We start from the raw sequence: 22100 nt of genomic DNA on the forward strand, positions 1-22100 counted from the left end.
TGATAATTACAATTGAAAAAAGGCGGGGGGGGGGGACGTATTTTTCCTTCACTTTTATTATCAGACGTGACCCACTCCCCATCCGATACAGCCATCGGAGCGTTCCCGAAGATCGGACACGCCTGGACTCTTTACAGCATACCCTTTAATTTGGAAGACATAAGGTCGATATCCAGTCTTGTATGGAAGTCGTGATTTAATCTAGTCGTCATTGCCTACATGCCGATTGAAAACAAAGAAAAATGAGAGAAAATCAAGACAAAATCGGCTTTTAATTCACAAATATCACAATTGCACCCAACACACACGAACAACGAATGAAAAGGAAGCTTTACAAATTTGGCAATTTCTCACAAAATATACAAAATGCAAATTCAGCATTTCCAAAATAAAATGTGTATGCGTATTTATATATCATGAAAAATATTATATGAGTATTTACAACATTATACATACATAAACATCAATAGTAACTTTATGCATTAGGGAGCTAAGAAAAATGTACTAACAATTTTCAGGGTTTCTCGGAGGTAAGGGACCGTCGCGTCAACGAGTTAATTTTCTTCTCGACGTTTCCCCAATGCTAGTGGCTGGCATCATCAGTTTTCCAAGTTGATGAAGCTAACCACTAGCGTGGGAGAAACGTTAGGTAAGAACGATGCTGACCACGGCCCCTTAGCCTCGAGAAACTCCCTCAATCGATGACGGCCGTGAAAACATCAGTTAATAACTTTGTTACTTCATATATACACGATATTAATATGCATATATATGTAAAGAAAATGTTAAAAGTAAATCTCACGAATCAAATGTTTTAAAAATTAGCTATAAAAATATTAACATCTGTATTACGATTAAAAATATGGCCGAATTTTGTATCGATAAAACTTCAAATTTCTTCATAATATGCAAAATTAAAAGATAAGTTACGATAAATTTTTATTACGTATTAAATGTTACACTAAAAAAAATATATTATAAATCATATGAAGCCAGTTGTTTTGGCAGTCTTTGTGGCAGCACTGAATTTCCGATAAAGAGAAGAAACCAGATTGTATTTGCATGAAAGAAAAATAAGAACGTACGAACGATCATAACCAAAAGTGTTACTTGAGCAAAAAAAAAAGAAAAACCAAACCACAAATGGATCAATAATACAAGATGAACACATTTGTTAGTCACTGCAGGGGAACAGTTTTGATTTATTAGGTGGACCTTCTCTGGGGGTCCTTGCTGGCAGAAGCACTCTTACCACGAGAGCATCCTTCTTCGGGAACTGCACCAGAACTATCTTTGTCCAACGATGGTGAACTGTGAGAATATCCGCTGACCGTGTTACTGCGACCTCGAGGCGAAGTTCGCTTCATGGTCAGCTGCGAAAAAGGAGGGACGGAAAAAAAAAAAATTACTCGATTGAAAATGCGAATAACCAGATCAGAATGAAATTTTATTTTCCCGGGCCATCTGCGGGCTTACAAATTGCCGACAAGATGCGTATTAACGGTGGTAGGGGCTTAGCGAGTTATAATCAAGCCCAGAACGCGGCAATTTCGGACGGGCGGCGAATTTAATAAATGAGGGAAATCAAGAGACTCGATGGAATGAGAGGGCGGCGAAAAAAGTTATATCTCTAAAGCCGCGCACATAGTGCGGCGACTAAGAGGTATTGGAGTGTATAATAAAGACTAGCGACGAAAGGGAAAAAAAAACCAGTTGTATTTTTTTATTCTACACCGCACATACTCGCGAGGCGAAAGAGAAAGGTCACTCAATGAGGTGGGCGACGTGAACAAACCAGTTTTTTTTCACTTCGATCCGATTTTTGCTATCTGCCGATTGGTTCGTTTCTCCCGTTTACCCCTTTTGCGCAGGGATCACATCATTACACCCTTACATTTCTGAACCCCTTCGGTAATTTTGCCTTCCTCCTTGACTATGTGCGGATATCTCCCCATCCCTGCGCATTTGTTTTCTTCCTAGTCGCAATTCTTGTAACTCGTACCTCTTCGCTTAACTATGAGCGCAGTTTAAGGGGTTAAAACTATAAATCCCCCCTCTGCCTAGACAGTGGAAGACCAGGCCAGTGAGTGACAGTTTGCAAGCATGAGAGACACCAAAAGACAGACCACCGATGAGCGACCTACAGCGTGTGATAGCTCACTCCTAATTAGAAAAACTGATTGTAATGGTGTAAGCGCTGCCATCTACCAACCTTACCCAAACTTCACGTTAGGTTCACAACGCGTATTCCCACATTCCAACATGTACCAATCTGTTAGAAGTTCCGCAGAGGAATAAGGATGAGGTGCATGTGAGGTTTAGTAGTAGCGTGTGCAAGCATGTGGGTGACCTAGAACCTTTTGCTAGTCGCACGCACTGCCTGTACACATCAAAAGAGCACCCTTATGGGAAGTTTGACATAAAAATACGTGAAATTAGAGGATGATTTTAATCCTCGAATGCAATTTGTACGAGGTTTTTAATTGGAACGTCGATTTCACGCTCGCGAGCGTGAAATCGAACTTGAGCATCGAGCACTCTAGGTGCTTCGGGAGCATCGTGGTGCTCTCGAGCACATGGCTGAAGATGCCTGACCTAGAGTGAGTAATCAAGAGAGTAAGCTTAGGAATGACCTAGAGCAGAGGTCTTCAACCTTTTTGCAGTCGCGAGCACTGCCTGTACTCATCGTCAAAAGAACACCCTTACGGCAAGTTTGACATACGAATGCATGCAATCAGGATCTTTCAATCCTAGAATGCAATTTGTACGAGACGTTTAATTGGAACGTCGATTTCGTGCTCGCGAGCACTTGATACAGACAAGAGCATCGAGCACATCAGGGGGCACCGTGTTCAAGATGCCTGAACCCTGAGTGAGGAACCACATAAATGAGTGACTTAAAGACAGGTGTATTCACAGGGGCGGGAACTGAAAGGGACTACAGCCATTGAGATAATCCAAGCCATTACTGCGCACTGCGACAACAGTTACCGCTACAGCCAACAGCTGCCCTCTTATGCGGTTTTCCTGCCCTCGACGAGCCCGCTAGCGTTTCAAGGAGTCTTTTAGCCCAGGGCGGAAAATTTGAGGAATGATCGATCAAGGAAATTAGACCTGAATCCGAGAAGCGACAAATTTGTGTACCCCACAGCAGGCAAAACGATAAATCCACCCCGATTGGCGATTAGGGTTCGCCACCAGAGAGGTCTGGTTCTCCATGCGTGGAGTACACTTTCCCCTGTTAAAAATTACTGGGGGCGCCATAAAATGGGTACTTGCTCCAGAAGACAGTAAATTTTCGTTTCTAGTTGCTGCTCTATTAACGATGCAGATGAATACGAGGTCGAGGATAAGTATCTGGACTCACCTGGTTACTGAACTGATCGCTGAGCCTTCTCAGAGTCTGGCCGATATCTTGGCAGACTTGTTCGAGATCCCTTTCGACTGGAAGGTTCACCGATACAGAACGGTTTCGCCGGACGTTACCACTGTTCCTGGAGGAAATGAATGGCGGCGATGGAGACATCAGTGAGATTTCCGGAGACAACTGGTAGTAATCATCCGCAGCTATACACGCTTCAAAATTTGGAACTTCGATCGCTGGCACTTCGTCAGTCACAGCATCATCTACAAAAAAATTTAACAAAAACTGATAAATATCGTCATTTGTTCCCCCGATTCAGACAATGCCAATTTTAAGAGGTTGTCTCGACGAGTTTTGGGCGAGACGCTAACGCAAATCAACTAGTCATTAGGGCTGTAAATCAACTGAAATGAATGCTTGCATGTATCACAACGTATATTTTCACAATATACGTAATAACTCAACACAATCGTGAATACTAATGAAAATGAGTCATAATACGATTTTCACAATTCTTGGGGTGGGGGGGGGGGTGGTGAAATTTGCTGAAACGAAAAAAAATTTGTTGTAAGTTAAAATCTGAGCTTGTCCATCAGGCCCTTACTTAGACATGGGGGAAAGGCAATTGTCTTAAGCTGTATTGTTAGCATGCTGCCCTTAACGCCTATCTGGTGAATGATAATGGAATCTGGTACAAGGATATCCAAAAGAAAGTATTTAGTATAGGTTTAGTAGTAATTCCAGCCATGTAAGGGCCACAAGAACTCATATTTCACGACGGCTTTATCAGCGAGCGTATTTGTTCATACCCAAGATTCCAAAATTTTTGGTGCCCCTGAACAGATGCTTTAAAGATCGATTTCTAGGGAAACATTGCAATTTAAAAAAACATTAGCACGTAAGTGACATTCATAGGTGGACATAGGACCTCACTCCACGCTCACAAGAAAATAAACCGCATTACTGACATAGGGCGGATGCGTAGAGGTGGGCAACCGCCTCCAGTACGAAGAACCCGTGTCTGCTTATGGTAGTGATACATCTTTTCTCCCCATGCTAAAAGCACGAATGTGAAATTTCACTTTTTATCAGCCGGTTGGATGCATTACTTTCCTACCGAGGCTTTGCTTGAAACGGGAATTTGTATCCCTATTGAAACACGTTGCAAAACATTTTAGAAAAATAACTTCTATAGACTAACATGGGTAGAATAAACATTAAAACGTCTCATTTCCCACGTTCCCCCCCCCCCCAAGGACATTGCACTTGTAGAGTATGAGGAATACAAATAATTCCACAAATAATACAAACATGTATTTCGGAGAATGTGAAAAGTCGATACTTTCAATAAATGCGTTGAAAAAAAAATAGATATTTGTTAAAGTTTAAAAAACCGATTCAAAGAGATTTCATTTATGATGAACGTAATTCGAATTCAAAGATATACGCTTAAGTAGAGTGAATCGGCTGATTAGTAACAGTAAAGTCAATCATCGCAAAATTTAGTGCCAATAATTTAGTTTAATTTTGCAAAATTCCAGTTTAACAGTTATTAGATATTGCGATGGCTGAAAATTTGATCCACGTTGCTGTTTCATAAAACAAACGCAGTTACGAGTCATCATTCCAAGATCATTGCATAAAAATCAATTGATCATCACATCTCTAAAGATTCACATCTCTAAAGGTGAAATGTTATCAACCACCTACATTTTTATTGAGAGAAAACTTTCAGTGAAAAATAACTTATGAATGGAATCAATATTTGATATTGGTTTGTACTTTTGCTTCGAAGTTCCCAAACCCCCCCCCCCTCAAAATTTGTATCGTATAATTTACACACATCATCATAGGCTCCTCGGAAAAAGTGCTACATTGGGTACACCTATCTTACCTAATAGACGTAAAAATCTAATTTACATAATTCTCGAAAGTCAGAGTAACAGATAACCATTTTCATGGAGTGTCCCGGGCAGTGACCGGATGAGCCCATGCGTTAAGACGGCCCCGAGTGCAACTCGTCTTTCGTGGAAAATAAATGAAACAGACTGATTAATTAATATGCATATCTGAATTGATAGGATAAAAGGCTCACCGAATACATCCTCTGTTTGCTCGTCCAGACCGAAAGAGTCCTCTAATTCCGTGAACTTGGTCGAACGGTCGTGCCCAGCGGAATCTGGAGGAGTTCCGAATGCTTGTGGCAGGCGAATCGGAGAAGGACTGATGAAAGTCCGAAACGTCGGCCACGATAAAGGATTCAGCATCGAACTCAATCTGACCGAAGATGATTGCTGCGGTGCGGTGGAAGCTATAGGAACGCTGGCCATTCCCAATCTCGGGGAACACGACCCGTGGAAATCTTCAGACTCTAGTTCCTGAGATCCACGCGCAACTGAGGGGATCGGTATCGGCGGACTTTCTCTGTAAATCCTTCTGCTACTCGATGACGATTCGTATTCTCCGATGAAGAGATCGCGATCACTATCGATATCGATACGACTGACATCACTACTGCGCTGGAATCGCGAGACGTGATCGAATCGGAAATGTTCGTCACTTCGGCGATTGGTTGAAGAGTATCCTGGCGATAGCGTCATCCGTAAATCAGGCAAATTACTGCTCTCTCGCGGACCAGTCGGGAAACAGTTGCGTTGTTGATCTGTCGTGGACTCGACATCGTCGAAGTTGAATACGAAGCATCCGGTCGTGCTGGATGGTGAGGCTTCGTATCCAGAGTCGGCACGATCTCGATCCCTACGAAGTTGTCGAACGTTCGGCGAAAGCCGCGAGTCTCTTAAAATCACTTCTTGTTTCTCAGTGTTTGCTGACATCGTGACTTCCAGGCTGATTTCACCGGCCCTGGAAACTGCGGCTATGCTGCGATCTTTCTCCACTGTCGAGCGAGACATTTTGTCAACCTGGAAGGATAACAATAAATTAATAACATTGAAAAATAAGAGTAACAAAATTCCTAAATTATACATAACGAGGGATACATTCATTGATAACACTAATTAGGCATTAATTATTTTGCCATCAGAGCATGGATCCTAGGTAAAGATTTCTAATATTTTGATCATTATTTCAAGTCCGGCCGAGACAAACAACGTGTTGATTGAATCCGAGCTACTCTACACCACCACTCAAGTCATCTTACGCAACTGGATTGGGATTCCTCTTTATTCAGATTAGCTCTGATATCCATATCATAGCTTAACACTTGACCGTTACTCTTTCAAAGTTGATGTACTGAGCGCTCTAAGACCCCAGAAGTTCTCAAACGCCAGCCGCATCTCCCTTGGCGTAGTCAACTACTATCCGCGGCTCCCCAGAATAGTCCAACAAAGAGCCACTTCAAAGCACTGATCAGGAATACTATACTGGCAGCTCACCACAACACCCCCTGGAAGCCACGACGCGCACTTTGAGAAACACTACTTTAAAATATTCCAACACCTGCTACTGTAGATTGCAGTACATGTAACTTGACGTACTTAACATTTTTCAAACGACGACAAACATCCGTATGCCATTCGGATCTCAAACTCCGACCAGGTTGCTACTAGACAACAATTATTATAAATTATTCCATACATAACCATTCCAATATTTATCCAGCTAGTCACCTTTCCGATAGGGGGGGGGGGGGAGGTGTATCCAAATGTTTTCACAAATAATACATTCAGGTTTTTGATCTAAATCAAAACCAGCCTAGTCATTCTTCGTGGCCATTTCCAATTCATTCCATCAACCAGCAAAAAGTTTAAGGCCGCGCACTCGAGATCAGACCTCAAAGACCACCTACCCTTGACATCAGCAAATATTTCTAATACATCACGTCTTATCCACCTCGAGATCTGAATAAAGTCTCACTATTATTCATTTCTGGGAATTCACCAATCATTCCCTGTCAGTAAGTACCAACAAGACCAACTTTGAGACCATGTACACCAAATCAGACCTCAAAGACACAATCGAAAGATCACAGAAATTAAAAAGTCCAAGAACCCTATTACTTCGGTATCGATATTATCGCTTTTATCTAAAAATTCGTAATAATCACTTATATGAACGCACATGGGACGAACACGTTTTTCCTTCGAGTAAAAAATACAAACAAACACACGCGGAGAACGATTTTCTAGGCCAAACACAAAACAAAAAAATCAAAACAAAGATGTGTTTAGGAAATACGGGACGTAACAAACCGGAATTGAACTTTACTCCATTCGAGATTACGAATAGAGAGTGAATGTTGGTGGCGCAGTGGCTTTTTACATAATTAGCCTACCCTTTCGAGTGTAAGATAATATATATATATATTAATACACACGCAACACATACACATTCAGATAAATTTTAAGGCGTAAAAACACACACACACACATAAGAAAGAAAAAAAAGAAGCAATGACCAGTTTCGTTTCCCCTCCCAAACCCTCTTTCATAATATTAGTAACATCTGGAAAAACGCGGAAGTGGACTTTTACTACGGTTATCGTAATATATTACTATACATAGGACGGGAAAAAAAATACTCATGCAAAACAAAACTGTGCTTTTCAAGTAGAAATTAAAAAAAAAAAATCCTCCAAAACAGACAATTTGGCATCAAAACAATACTGAAAAAACAAAAAAAACGGGACAGACCTTGGCAATGTTTTTTTTAGATTTTTTTTTAAATTTATTTCTTTTATTATCATTAGTATTACTACATAGAGAAAGCACTGACCTTGGTATGTCTGGTCGCTGTCTCATTTCTCTTACTGTCTGTTATGCCACTGACTGATCGAACTTGAGCCTCTCGAATTTTACCTCAAAAAATGCTGGTACTTGAAATCTTTACTTATTATTATTATTATTATCATTGTTATTATTATTTTTGTATTGACTCAAACACTAGGAATCGAATATCATACGTGTATAAACTTGGGCATTTTCGTGTCGGGCAAGGAAGACTGTGGCAGAGAGACGAAATCATGGTTAACTATATTCAAGGTCAGTGGCGTATAACTAGTAATGGGATTGTCGTAAAACGAAGTGGTCCTATTTAATTCTTGGTTTATTACGTATTATTATCATTATTGTTATCATTAAAGGCTAGAAAATTTCCGCATTATTTAGTTTCTTCGTATCGGTTTTTATGTTTCAAGAAATTTTAAAATTGATTTTTTTGAAAAAGTCGAATTTAAAAATAAAAGAAAAGATGGCCATAAATAAAAATATTGATAGTATATCCTAAGTGGTTTTTGAACTATTGTGTCCGTGGCACTTCTTTCTGGGGGGGGGGGGGGATCCATGAATTTTTGTAGACTCTGAAGAAATTAATGTAATTGAATTGAATTTCGAGGTTGTGTATGAAATGTGTTACAAAAAAATTCTGAGGACCTGTGAAGTTCGGAAGGAGGTTAGCAGGGTCTGGTGAATTGCAAAAAGAGATCTAGGAGCCAGAATAATTTTTTAGACGCTAAAAGTCAAAAATAGTATTTCTTTCGACTTTCCCAGGACATAGTCACCGTCTTCGTTATTGATAGATACGCTGATATAAATTCCAAAAATTTTGTATTGTCCTCAGATTCCAATTTAGTAACCACACACATAAAAATTTTTGGCATACCAGTACTAATTTTTTAGTCGCCATGGTGACCTGGCGACTGCTGAGATATGTCCAGTCCTCCGGGGGGAGGTTAGTAATGAGGGTACGTCGCAAATAAGAGATTGAGCACAACTGTTCTAGAAAGTTTTCATTATTTAGGATTTTTTTTTTTCACAATTACAATTATTGTACCATAACCAGAGCTGGAGAAATGGAGAAAAAATCTAGGTGCCATAAACAAATATTTTAGGAGCCGAGCATATTTCTGTTGCTCGAGTAAATCAAACATAGAAAATTTTGGGAGCCAATATTAATTTCTTAGTCACCACAGTGACCCGAATGAACACGCCAGGGTCTCTGCCTCCGGACTTATCCCGTTGCCGAGATCTCTTCCAGCCCATCTTTGTGGCAGAGTCTGGGACAAAGTGAGTGTGCACCTAGTCTGAGTGTGTAGCTAGTGTTGTGTCTGATATTTCAGTGCTGCCATCTATACTTCAAATTGTGAGCGAAGTGTAATGATTGAATATTTGTAACGTTGTAGGCCTGTTGCTCTCTGTGGCGAGACTTTTTAATGGGGAGATCGGCTCGCATTCACGCCTTGAAGTTGGGAACCACAGGAAACCAACTTCAGCCGACCACCACTGTGGCGCCGGTGCGGTTCGAACCCGGATCCTCGCGATGCGAGTCCGTCACTATGACCACTCGACCACCATAGCGGCCACCACAGTGACCTGGCGTCTGGGATTTGTTAAGCCTTCATCATGAAAAAATAATTACTTTGCATTTGTATTCATAGGTACAATATAAAAACCAGGGCCGAAACTATACCAAGTCCCCCACCCCCATCCCCGGCAAAATGATTTTTCTTGGTACCCTAATCTAGCTAGATATAACGTGTCTACCAATTTACATATTTACACTAATAAACTGTGACCGGATCTCATTATATGAGGCTCATTATCAAAAGGCTCGTTTTCATGAATGTTGGGGGAGGACGTGGTTAAAACAGGTGGAGAGGGCACAAGAAAACAAATATTTTCCAAAGGATCATGAGCGAAAAACGGTCAGAAACAATGCTCAGGTGCAGCATAGGGGGAGATAGACATGAAAGGCTGGGGGGGGGGGGCATGACAGTGAAAGCTGGGGGGGGGGAGGGGAATGATGATGATGACGCAAATTCATATACATGCATGTACATTAGATCAGTTGGCTCCATAGACTAAAGATATAAATTCTTACTCTGTGGTTGGCTCCATCACTGACGCTGGCCTCCCCGTATCTCCGCCCATGCAGTGCAGTGGTTCTAAACTGTTTTCAGCCAAGGGTCCCCTTTGGGCCATATTTTCTTCTCGTGGCTCCCTCATCTTACCCAGGGCCTCCTACCCTCATGCAGAAGCGAGACCCCTTTCTAGTAATTGAATTTTATTTAGTCAAAACACTCAATTTAAAATGATCAAGAATTTTATAAATAATCGATGATCTCGTTCCAGAAGGAGGGGGATTTCATCATCCCTACTTAAAAAGAAGAATTATATGAGAAAAATAGATCTGTGTGAAATACGGAATGATTTAACGAATGTGCACAATAAACCACCCATCACTATGGATCCGCGATTACCCTGGGCTAGAGTTCAGTGAATTTTTTTTTTTTGGGGTGAGGGAGGGGGTTCTATTCACGACCTTCTCATATAATTATGGGCAACCGGGCAAAGTGATATTCTGGGGCTCTATACTTAACTGGACGTAACCATACAGCTTACATACATTATATATATATAGTCACACTCTAAAATCATAGTATCAGATCTCGTCCTCGAAGCTCGCTATGGACACGAGGCCTTCCAAGCCATGGGCAGGGCCGCCTCAAGAGCTTCGTGGGCCCCCGGACAAAGTAGTTTTTCTGAGGCCCTACCTGGTAAGTTTTAGAAAATTTCAACCGGATCTCATTTTTGTGAGGCCCTCTTCTCTTGAAGCCCCCGGGCCGTGCCCGGGTGGGCCCATGCGTTAAGACGGCACTGGCCATGGGTTGAGATTGCCCTGGTTCCGTGGACAGGCTCTGCTGGATTCTGAAAAGTAGGCATATTTTTTTACCAACGTATTCTTTATTTCCTCACATTTCTCTGCGAGCCCTTGTACACCACTTGCCGTGGCTTGTGTCCTTGATCTGATTTTCATCCGTGGCCCCTTTAGATTGCCCCAGGACCGCAAGTGGGGGGGGGGGGACAGGCATGTAGTCCCAGGTTGAGAAAGTTTCTAGTTTCTTGTTTCTAGTTCTCGAGTGCCAGAGTATTGCTCTGAAAATATTTTATTTTTGAATTTTAATACTACAAATTTATGAAAAAATCGGTTTCTAAATTAAATCTCGTTAAATAAATCTGAAATTAAAATTTATTTTTAAACTGACACGAGCAAAAAAAAAAAAAAAATAAATAAAACGTCCGATAATGTAACTTCATACTAACTAGTATCCAATGTAATTATCCACCCGGAAGTAATGCGGTTAAGCGCACCAACTTCCGGATGTGCGAATCTCTGATTACACTGGTCTATTCTTCCGGCTTCAAACTGCTGCTCATTATCTAATCGTGGTCTTTTAATGACAATGAACAGGCAGACCTTCAACACGATGCTCAAAAGATATTTAAATAAAACATGAAAGTTCAAGCATTTACCATCTTCACTTCAAAATTTTTGAAGCAATAGCAAGCAAGTGCATATTAACGGGCGGGGTGGGGGTTAGCTGGATGTGACCCAAGGCGGAAAGTTCGGAGGGGTTGAGGAATGGGTGGTAAAGAACATCATTATATAATGTGGAAAAAGCGTGGTAAAAATTTTTTTATAGTGCCCATAAAAGCAGTAAAACCATGTCTGCCTCTTCCTAGACAGCGAGGCACTAGATGTTAGTAAGTGACCAAACGAGTGACCTTACAGGGTTTCCAAGCATGAGGGTGAACAGATGAGTATACAAGCACGTCGAGGGATCAAAGAGTGACCAAGAGAGCAAAGAACCAGTCAGTCAGTGACCTAGAGAGCAGGGTTGCAAATTTGATACGTATAAAATTAGACTTGAACTTGAGAAGGGTGACAAAATTTGTATAACATAACCCACAGATGGTAAAACCATAAATATGCCTTTGACAGCAAGAACACGAAACAAGCGCAACTCTGACAACATGAATACATTAGGGCTACGCATTTTCAAACACACGCATATACAAAACGTTGCTGCATGTACCGATTCGTAAGAAATTCCTCAGAGGAATGTGTACGCGAGTTGCATGTACGGTTAAGTAGTAGTGACAATAAATACGATATCATCTTTCGTTTGATACTGCTTGATAATAATGCCAAAAGCAGGAAAAAAGAACATTAGGCGCTTTGTCGAAAAAAAGCGGTCTCGGTCGGAAAAAAAGTTAAAAAATGGGCTTCACACGAGGGCCATCTTAACGGGTTAAGGCGGAAGGGGGTTCTCAAACAATTTGTCACTAACGGTCATGGGCGATGATACGGGGGAGAGGGAATTTCAAAGGTGGAGTCGCCTAATCTAATGTACATATATATATATGTGAATTGACATCATCATCATCATCATCATCGTGCGCCCCCCCCCCCCGGACTTTCAAGTCTATCTTCGCCTATGCTCACGGAAAAAATGTTTCCCAATTAATGGTTTATCCACGCGGCTCCTCAGAATAGTTTAGTAGGTATTTTTTACACTTGTAAAAGAACTACTTCAAAGCCATAAATACAAATGAATATCTCTAACAACGACGCCCTTAGGAGCCGCGACGAAAACTTTGCGAAACATTGAATTTAGGATACCAAGGCGAAAAAAAAGTTTTGGAGCCCCTTTATTTAAAAATAGATAGAAATCTTACATTTATGCGTATTAATGGAACTCTAATAATTTCAGGGCCACGGTTTCACCTGAGAACCTGTTAGCGTATCCTCAAAGAGTCACTGAAGTCACATATCAGCCTCATTCAGCAGGTAGTCGCGAGAAACAGGGCTGCCTTAGGGCCGTATTCACGGACATGGTTTAAACAGTAGTCACAATTTTTAGATAAGAGATCACCATACATTGGTTAAAAACATGAATTTAACCAATCCGTGCCGATCAAAAAATTATGACTACAGTTTAAACTATGTCGGTGAATACCGCCCTTGATGTATTGACCCACTAGGACTTGCTCCGGGAGTCTCAATACATTGGTAATTTGTGATAAGGAGATTTTATCACAAAAATGAAAAACTTTGCCTGGTTTTATTTTATACAAAAATTGTCACGTTTTTAAGACAAATAAATTCAATTGGTCGAATGGTCGATGTGTTTCGGCTCTTCAATGGAGAGCCGTCATCAGGACCTCGTGGTCAGAATTCACACGAATGAGTCTTGGAGGAGTGATGTTTACGCGTGTCTGGTCGTCCGAAGAGTTCGCCTTTGTACTCGAGTGTACTCGGACGCAGCAAATACAAATGCGAACTCTTCGGACGACCAGACGTAAACATCACCCCTCCACGACTCATTCGTGTGAATTCTGACCACGAGGTCCTGATGACGGCTCTCCATTGAAGAGCCGAAACGCGTCGACCATTCGACCAATTGAATTTATTTGTCTTAAAAACGTGGCAATTTTTGTATAAAATAAGGAGATTTGATACCGCCGCTGTGGTGGTCGAGTGGTTATAGTGACGGACTCGCGATGCGAGGATCCGGGTTCGAACCCCACAGTGGTGGTCGGCTGAAGTTGGTTTTCTGTGGTTCCCAACTTCGAGGCGCAAATGCGGACTGAAACAGCGTGCACGCATTTGAGTAACCAAAACAGTACAATCACGTGAAGGGCTGAAAGATTAAGCAAGCATGTGAGTGACCAAAAGAAGGACTTACGGACATAGGCATATTTACAGGCGGGAGGCAAAGCGGGTTGTAGCACAGGGTGGTGAATTCGAGGAATGAATGGTCAAGAAAATAAAACTAGAACGAAAGAAGGGTGGCGAAATTCGTGTAGCCCACTGGCGGCATAACCGTAAATACGCCTTTGGGCATCACCTGCAGTATGTGAACACGGGATTACCAATTAGGAATTGATTACCATAGTCGAAATTTCAAATGATGTAAGAATCAGTGGCGTCTGAACGGGATTCTTAAAGAACTTCTAAAAGAAAGCAGATCGACACATCGTTCGTCCATCTTTGAACAAAAAACTGGTTTGCTGCAGCAAGTGACGTCTAATCGTTAAAAATAGAGCAGGATAGGGTGCAACGATAATACTGACGTCACACGTTTGCTCATAGATGGTGGATGAATCAGTCTATTATTTCCAGTAGTTCCATTGCAAAGCCGCTTGTAAGTTGTGACTCTTAATGCAGCTTTGTTCCATTGCGGGGTCAATAGGGCCTAGGCACCGCACCATGCATCATTGAAGATTATTATTTTTTCCATCTGAAGAACGGTTGTGTCGTATTTTTGTTGTTTTCTGTTAATATTTAGTAAATTTTACTGTTGGGAAATTCCCATACTGTCTTTTGCCACGAAAAGAAAAGAGTTGAAAAAGGTGTTCCACAAATATTCATGTCTCATGCACATGGCCCCACAATGGCGGGGCTGACTGGGCTCTAGCCCTAGGACAATTCTTATCATTCTTTTGCTTCTTCACACTATAAATTAACTATAGAAGAACTATAGAAGGTGGAGGAAAGTCTGACTGGGGGGGGGGGGGTAATGCTCGAGAATGTGGTGCCATGCTCAAGTGAAGAAAAATGTCAAGATGGCCATGATTGCATCATCCTTTCACAGCTTAAATGACTACTACCCCGGCATTTCCAAGTGCAAATATGCACTTGAAAATGTCAAAATATGCATTAGAAAGACGCAAAATATGCATTAGAAAGACGCAAAATATGCATTAGAAAGACGCAAAATATGCATTAGAAAGACGCAAAATATGCATGAACACCCAAAATACACACTAAAATATTCGAAAAAAAATAAAAATTCCAAAATCCGAAATATGTACCAAAAATGAGAGAATATGCATTAAAAACTCACTATGCGCAAAAAAAAGAAAGATATGTTTTAAAATGCATATTTTTTATTTCTTAGCGCATATTAATTTACAAAAAAAAAATATTCCCACATATGTATGTACTGCATATGCAAATGACTTCTACATACTTTTTATTTTGGGCAGTTTTGATTTCTAGTTTGTTGTAGCTGCTCAGTAATAACGGCCGAGATTACATTATAAAAGTTTTAGAAAACTTCTTTTATAAAACTTGAAAAATACGACCGATAAGCTTGAAGGGTTACATTCGAGCGAATGCAACCCTAGGCATAGTGGTAGGTTGATATTTGCAAAATGCAGTATTGCGCAAACATCTCTATCAATTCACTAAAGCCTCTGGGCAACCAACAGCGGAAAAATAACTATGTTATGAAAATATTCTGAGCGATATTTACTCGAAAAATTATAAAAAAAAAAGTGATTGAGCTTAAACAAACCTTCTTGGCCTTTTATGCATTTAATACAAAAAAGGCCAGCATATGCATATGCACATCACAGGCATTTGCATATAATCCGGGCTCTACTCATTATACTTCTCGAATTCGAAACTATCAGTAGACTCTCATTATTTATTTACTTTTTATTATTTACTGCAGTCGAATCCCGTTTTAACAAGTACTGTTATAGCGAAAAAAATCTCGTTTCAACGAACACTTTTCTAATCCCCACCCCCAGATAAGTTTACATAGGAACAATACAAAAATCCTGAAATCCCTTTATAGCGAAACTTCGTTATAACGAAGTGATCTTGGAGTTCGTTATAATGGGATTCTGCTGTATTATTTGGTTTTATAATATTATTTGCTCACATTTTTATTCGATTCTATATAATTCATATTAACTAATATTCATTAGGTCTATGGCAGAGTCATATACAAGGTAGGGCATGGGCTCCCCGCCATGCCCACCCCTAAGATAATCAAAAATTAATATACAGGTGAATCCCGTTATAACGAACTCGAAGAGACCGGACAAATCACTTCGTTATAATGAAATTTCGTTATAAAGGAATTCCAGGTGTTTGCATTTTTCCTATGTAAACTTATACACTCTTTGGTCGTTTATTTGGGGGATTAGAAAAGTGTTCGTTAAAACGAGATTTTCGCTATGATGGTATCGTTAAAACGGGATTCGACTGTATTAAAAAAACCATTTTTTTTTAAACATCAATTGTCTAAATGCCTTGAAACTTATGGCGTCTCTCAGCACTGAGGTGTTACGCACTTTAACCAGAGGATTTCTCATTAAAATGATTTAAAAATATTTTATAGTTCAAAATATGGGCAAATTTTGGTGATTTTTAGTTGCATGTTGAAGGCGTAGAAAGAAGTTGAAGGCCACTTCTTTAGTAGTTTCTTTCTGCGGGCCTACTTTGGCCCGTTGAAAGAAATTTCGTTCGGGGGGGGGGGGGATTAAAGTGATAGAACAATAGATTTGGCCATCTTTTCCCCCCCTTTTTTTCGGTAATTTTCTCACATTTCGGAGTGAGGGAGACCAGACCCATCCAGGTCCTCCCCGCTACGACCTTTAAAACGAATAGAAAGTTTTTAAACGTTCCACAAAAAGGTAGAGCATTTTTCCCATTGAAACCCCGCCCCCCCCCCCTGAAATGTTTCTTGAAAGCTAGGCGATTTCCCTGAAAGCAGTATTCCGATCCCTCTTCCCCGCAGCTCCAATTTTCCAATACATCAGTGTCCCCCCTCCCTAAAGGCGACTTTATGGTTTTACCGCCCTTCTCCCATTCTAGACCGATTTTCTTGACTTCTCTTCCCTCGAATTCGCCACCTTGTGCTACAACCCTCTAGGCCTCCTCCCACTCCTCCGAGCATACCTGTGCCATTCTTTTGGTCACTCCCCTTCTACACACTCTGAAAGCAACTCTTTTAGTCAATCACATGCTCACACACTACTTTGATGACTCACATCCTTACACACTATTATGGTCACTAACATACTTGCACACGCTCTAGGTCAGTGTTTCCCAAAGTGGGCAATATCGCCCCCTGGTGGCAGGGCATTTCTTAACAGAATCATAGGCCCCCCGGGCCAAATAATGTTTTTGAGACCTTACCTAGAAAATTCTCAAAAATTTCAACCCCTTCTCATTTTTGTGAGGCCCCTGGGACGTGCCCGGGTGGGCCCATGCGTTAAGACGGCACTGCCTGGCGGGCGATAGGAGCTACGGGTATAACATAGGATCCTATGGGTACGCTTGAGTTGGGGTTGGGGGGGGGGCAATGAGAGAAAAAATTTAAAAAGTTTGAGGAACTATGCTCTAGGTTAATTTTTTTGGTCGCTCACTGACATGGTTCCTTGCTATAGGAAACTTTTTTGTTCATGTACAGGTTTACCGCATACTCTAGGACATTCACATGCTTGCACACGCTCTAGGTCACTCACTGAACTGGTCTCTCGCTCTGTAGGACACACTCTTTTGGTCATTCAAATGCTTGCTCAAGCTCTGAACCACTCTTTGGCTCACTCACGTGCTTGCAGAATCTCTGGTCACCCTTTTGGTCACTCACTGACGTAGTCGCTTACTGTCTCGGCAGATGAGTGTTTATTTAGGGTTATAAATTTTTGCCGCCTTTCCCCTATTCTACAAGTTTTTTTGGCCACTTATTCCACCCCTCTGAACAATTCCACAAATTTGCCACCCCTCTGAACTTGCCACACTGGGCTGTTGCCCGCTAAAAAATACCACTGCCCCCCCACCCATGGCCTCCACAAGGGTGAGGCTAACAGGACTCCTGCCCCGGGATGATTCTCATAATTTCTCACTTTATCACGCTATTAATTCATAATGAAGGGGCCCCGTGAATGTCTGGTCGGAGGGGGGGGTGCTCACAGAAGATTCCAGCCTAGGAAGGGTCCTGCACCAGGAAGTGGGAGCATGGCCCCCACTCTTAAGGTAGGTCCTGCGTACGCCCCTGATCTATTGTATTCAAAATGATTCGATATATTTAGCTCCGAGGGTCAAAAGTTAAGTATGTACGCAAAAAAACCCAATTTTTTTAAACGTAAATAACTTAAATTAAATTATTTGAATTAATATTTGTATCAATTAAATTTTAAATCCACTATCCCAGGATGTTCCTGGTAGCCCCAGGTCATGAACCACTTATCACAATGGACCTGATAACACAGCAAGTCACTAACGAGGACCAACACCAACACACATATTAGATTTTCGTTCAATTTAATAACTATTTCGCAAACACCAATTGGGACATCAAGGACTTGAACCCGACAAATATACATACACACAACAGAAATGCAAATGTCTAGTCAGTGAAAGTTTAAAATAATAATAATAATAACACATAATGATAATAATCAAACTCTAGAAAAAAGATAAGCGTGAATCCCTTCCTTATCCTTCAAGGACATCAACTACGAAAGTATTTAAACACGAAGATCACTTTCTGCAATTTTTTTTTTTTGGACACAAGCCAAACTTTATGGACTTTCTCCGAAAATAGTTTCCACATAAAATCATGTACAAACATGCAAAAGAAAGTTCGTTGTTAAACATTAAAAAATTACATGACTTACATGAAAAATAATCCTAAAGATTCTTGACTATAAACACACACACACACATACACGCCGAAATATAATTGCTTATCCTTTGTTACCGCGTTTCACACTCGCCAATAACTAGTATGTTGACCCAATGATCACCACCCCGGACCCTAAAAATAACGGCCCACAGTGTCGTAAACATTTCTAGGATGTAACGTAACGAGAACATGTCAATTTCGATGTGTTATTACATTGCATGTGGATCGTGATTTTTTTTGGAGAAAAACGCACATTACTAACTACTACGTCAACTGTGGTTTTGTGCATAGAAAACAAACATAGTAATAACAATAAAAACAAACGTGCATTGCAATCTAAATTTGGAAGCTTACCGGTATCATGAGTCAATGGCAGTGAGAATAGGACATACGCTTACATAAGCTTACACTGAAGGGGGGGAAGGGGGGAAACAATAAAAGCAAATAGCATTGACATCACAAAGAGATAAGAAGAGAAGAAGACGTTGTGTGTGAAAAAAACGCGTGACGCGTATCGTACGACAGCCCGTCACGTGACCCCGTTGTTTGACAACATGGCGGCATGACGTAATGACCACAGGGAAGAGAAGAGATTTTTTTTTTTTCAAGCACGGACATGCCCTAAAATACATTTACGAGCTTTAATACGTATCTTCTCAAGACACGTTTGTTTTTGTCTTGGGAACTTTTTTTTCTCAAGAAAAATGTCCGGTGCGATTGTTTCCAAGAAGGAAACTAAATCTGGGGTTTTTTTGAAATAATTCATGTGTTGAGAATTGAACATGACGCACACATCGGTGTCAGTTTCGTAAATTAATTCATGAATTTTTTTTTTGTTCAAATTACTTGAATGCATACGCAATTTGCCCTACATCGGGCTCAGGGGTTTCCCTAGGACTTTTATATATATATATATATATATATAGTTGCACACCCTCTCTATATATATTTTTTTAATTATTAAATTCGTAGTGCGAAAAATTGGAGAAATAAGGCTGATTTTCCGAGCTTTCGGGCTAGAGCCATTAGGCGTAAGCTTGCATCCAGCCCATGGGCCCGAGCTCCTTCCCGAAATTTGCCCCTATATACATAGAATCTATAGCAGAGGTCTTCAATCTTTTTCTAGTCACGACTCACGAGCACTGCCTGTACCCATCATCAAAAGAGAAAAGTACCCTTAAATCAAGTTTGACATATGCACGAAAAATAGGAATGATTCTTAGGCCTGGATTATACTGTGTAACAGCGGTTCTCAACCGGAGCTCCGCGGCCACTCGAGGAAAATAAAAAAACCCAGTAAATTTGAAAAAAATAAATAAAATAAATATCTTTTATATAATAATAAAAATGAATCAGTAACTTTGATGAATAAACAAAAGTAAGCCTACGGGGTTCCACCATAAAAATTTATATACCTAAAAGAGCTCCGCGAGTCAAGAAGGTTGAGAACCTATAAAAACGAATGTAATACTATGGAATGCTATATGCTCGAATGTAACCGATACACTTATTGGATGCATTTTTCAAGTTTTATAAAAAAAACTTTTCTGAGGCCGGAATTACGCGATAAAATTTTTGATAAAATTTAGATCTTTTTCAAAACTTGAATAAAATAACCAATTAGGCTGGGATTACACTATAAACGTTTGATAAAAGTTCTTTTATAAAACTTGAAAATGTACCAGTAATATCATTGGTTGCATTTTCTAGAATGTTGTAACCAATAATCACACTGGTGGTATTTGTCAATTTTTATAAAATGACTTTTATCAAACTTTTATAGTCTAATCCCGGCCTAACACAACCGGTTACATTTGCTCGAATGTAACTGATACGCCTTATTGGGTGAATTTTTCAAGTTTTATGAAGAAAACTTTTCTAAAACTATTATAGTTTAATCTCGGTCTAATACCAGATGAATCTTTAAATGCAACTTGTGCAATGTTTGGAAAAGGTTTGTTTAATTGTGACGTTTACCACACAAGTGCTCGCGAGCACGAAATCGGACACGAGCATCGAGCATTCTGGGTGCTTTAGGAAGCATCATGGTGCTCGTGAGCAACAGGTTGAAGATGCTTGATCAAATAAATATATAGTTTGAAGCCCCCCCCCCAATATTTTTGAGCCTTCCTTAAAATTCCAATAACAATTTTCTTTTTCAAACACAGACACGTCCTAACATACATTTACGAGCTTTACTGCGTGTCTTCTCGAGACGTGTTTGTTTTTGTCTCGGGGATTTTTCTCCGAAGAAAAATGTCCGATGTGACTATTTCTAAAGAAACTAAATCCGTGATTTTTGGAACTTGAAATGATTCATGTTGGGAGAATCATCTCCCTCCCCCACCTTCCCACATCCCGGCGCAGGGCCTCTGGGGTGGAATCTTTTCCGGTCCTCCCTTGCCAGACCTTTCATGGGCCTTCCTACAAGGAATTCTCGCGTGAAAAACAAAAAATGATGAGAGAAGTCTGGGACCACAGTCCCTATCAGCCCCACCCTTGTTTGGGAGCCTTGTTGGCAATTAAACATGACGCTATCGAAGCCAGTAATTATCAAATACTGTATGATTTCGTTTCCTGTTCACCCTATCTTGAATAAATGTGATACAATGGACTCTGCATCTAGGCCAGGCTTTTCGGTGGGGCCCACAGACCAAGACTTTTAGTGGGACCCCCTTCCACATACCATTTTGTGTGTACGTGTAAAAATGGGGAAAAAATAAGGCAGATTCCCCGAAGTTTCAGGATAGACCCAAATCTATGCGTATGAAAGTGATGACTCACAACACTTTGTTAGTCATCATTTCCTTGACTAGTATTTCGTGGAACCCCAGGGTTCCCCCGCAAGACTTGGAGGTTCCGCGAGAAAATTCGTGACAGATTGTTCTAGTTAGAACTAACGGCTGGTTTTTACCCGGAATAGGTCTAGTTGAAACTATTTAGGTTAAATTTAATAGTAAAGAGTTTTCTTATGACGGGATTACACTTAAAAGTTTGGTAAAAAATCTTTTACTAAACTTGAAAAAGAACAACCAATAAGCCTATTGGTTACCTTCGCCCGAGTGTAATGGATGCGCCTATTGGTTACATTTCTCAAGTTTTGTAAAAGAACTTTTCTAAAACGTTTTTACAGTGCAATCCCGAACTAGTCTTAGGAAAAATAGATGTTTCAAGGGTTCCTCAAAAACAGGGAAACTCCTATTCAAAACCTCAAAGGTTTTATAAAACATGAATATTATTTCAAGGGATCCTTACAACATAGACAATAATTAAAATTCTTTCATACAACATGGATCTTCAACGCATGGGCTCGCTGGACGCACGTGGCCCTGGAAGCTTTTTTTTTTGCAATGGCCCGCTGATGGAAAAAGCTTGCATAGTTACAGAATTAAGAGAAATGCTGTAAAAAAAATTTCTCTAAGAAAAAAAAAATGTATTTGAGAGAATTTATAAAGGAGTAAAAAAATTCACATTTACTTTTTTAGAAGAAATTTCAGAACTAATGAGAGA

General features: G+C 40.4%; 1 protein-coding gene across 2 annotated transcripts; it reads right to left on the bottom strand.

The window, feature by feature from the left end:
- Positions 1-254: 254 nt before the first annotated feature.
- On the bottom strand, positions 255-19062 carry LOC149077151 (uncharacterized). Of its 2 annotated transcripts, none has more exons than XM_089244874.1 (4): positions 18945-19062; positions 5460-6285; positions 3368-3627; positions 255-1373 (listed from the first exon to the last, which is right to left on the bottom strand). In XM_089244874.1, exons 1-4 carry the CDS (start codon positions 18951-18953, stop codon positions 1206-1208), a joined length of 1263 nt encoding a protein of 420 aa, XP_089101000.1. In that variant the 5' UTR covers positions 18954-19062; the 3' UTR covers positions 255-1205. The 2 variants fall into 2 exon arrangements, with proteins under 2 accessions (XP_089101000.1, XP_089101001.1); XM_089244875.1 differs by lacking the exon at positions 18945-19062 and adding an exon at positions 18583-18876.
- Between the last annotated feature and the right edge of the window lie 3038 nt (positions 19063-22100).

This window comes from Pholcus phalangioides, unplaced genomic scaffold, assembly GCF_987345545.1.
Source record: "Pholcus phalangioides strain wild (caught in Gottingen) unplaced genomic scaffold, Ppha-v1.0 ptg000015l_1, whole genome shotgun sequence".
NCBI classification, from domain to species: Eukaryota; Metazoa; Arthropoda; class Arachnida; order Araneae; family Pholcidae; genus Pholcus; species Pholcus phalangioides.

Coding starts and splice junctions, on each gene's coding strand:
- LOC149077151 (XM_089244874.1), bottom strand. Junction 3,628..5,459: donor GCAAACAGAGGATGTATTCG/GTGAGCCTTTTA, acceptor ATTTTTTTGTAG/ATGATGCTGTGACTGACGAA. Junction 1,374..3,367: donor GCGATCAGTTCAGTAACCAG/GTGAGTCCAGAT, acceptor CCTTTTTCGCAG/CTGACCATGAAGCGAACTTC.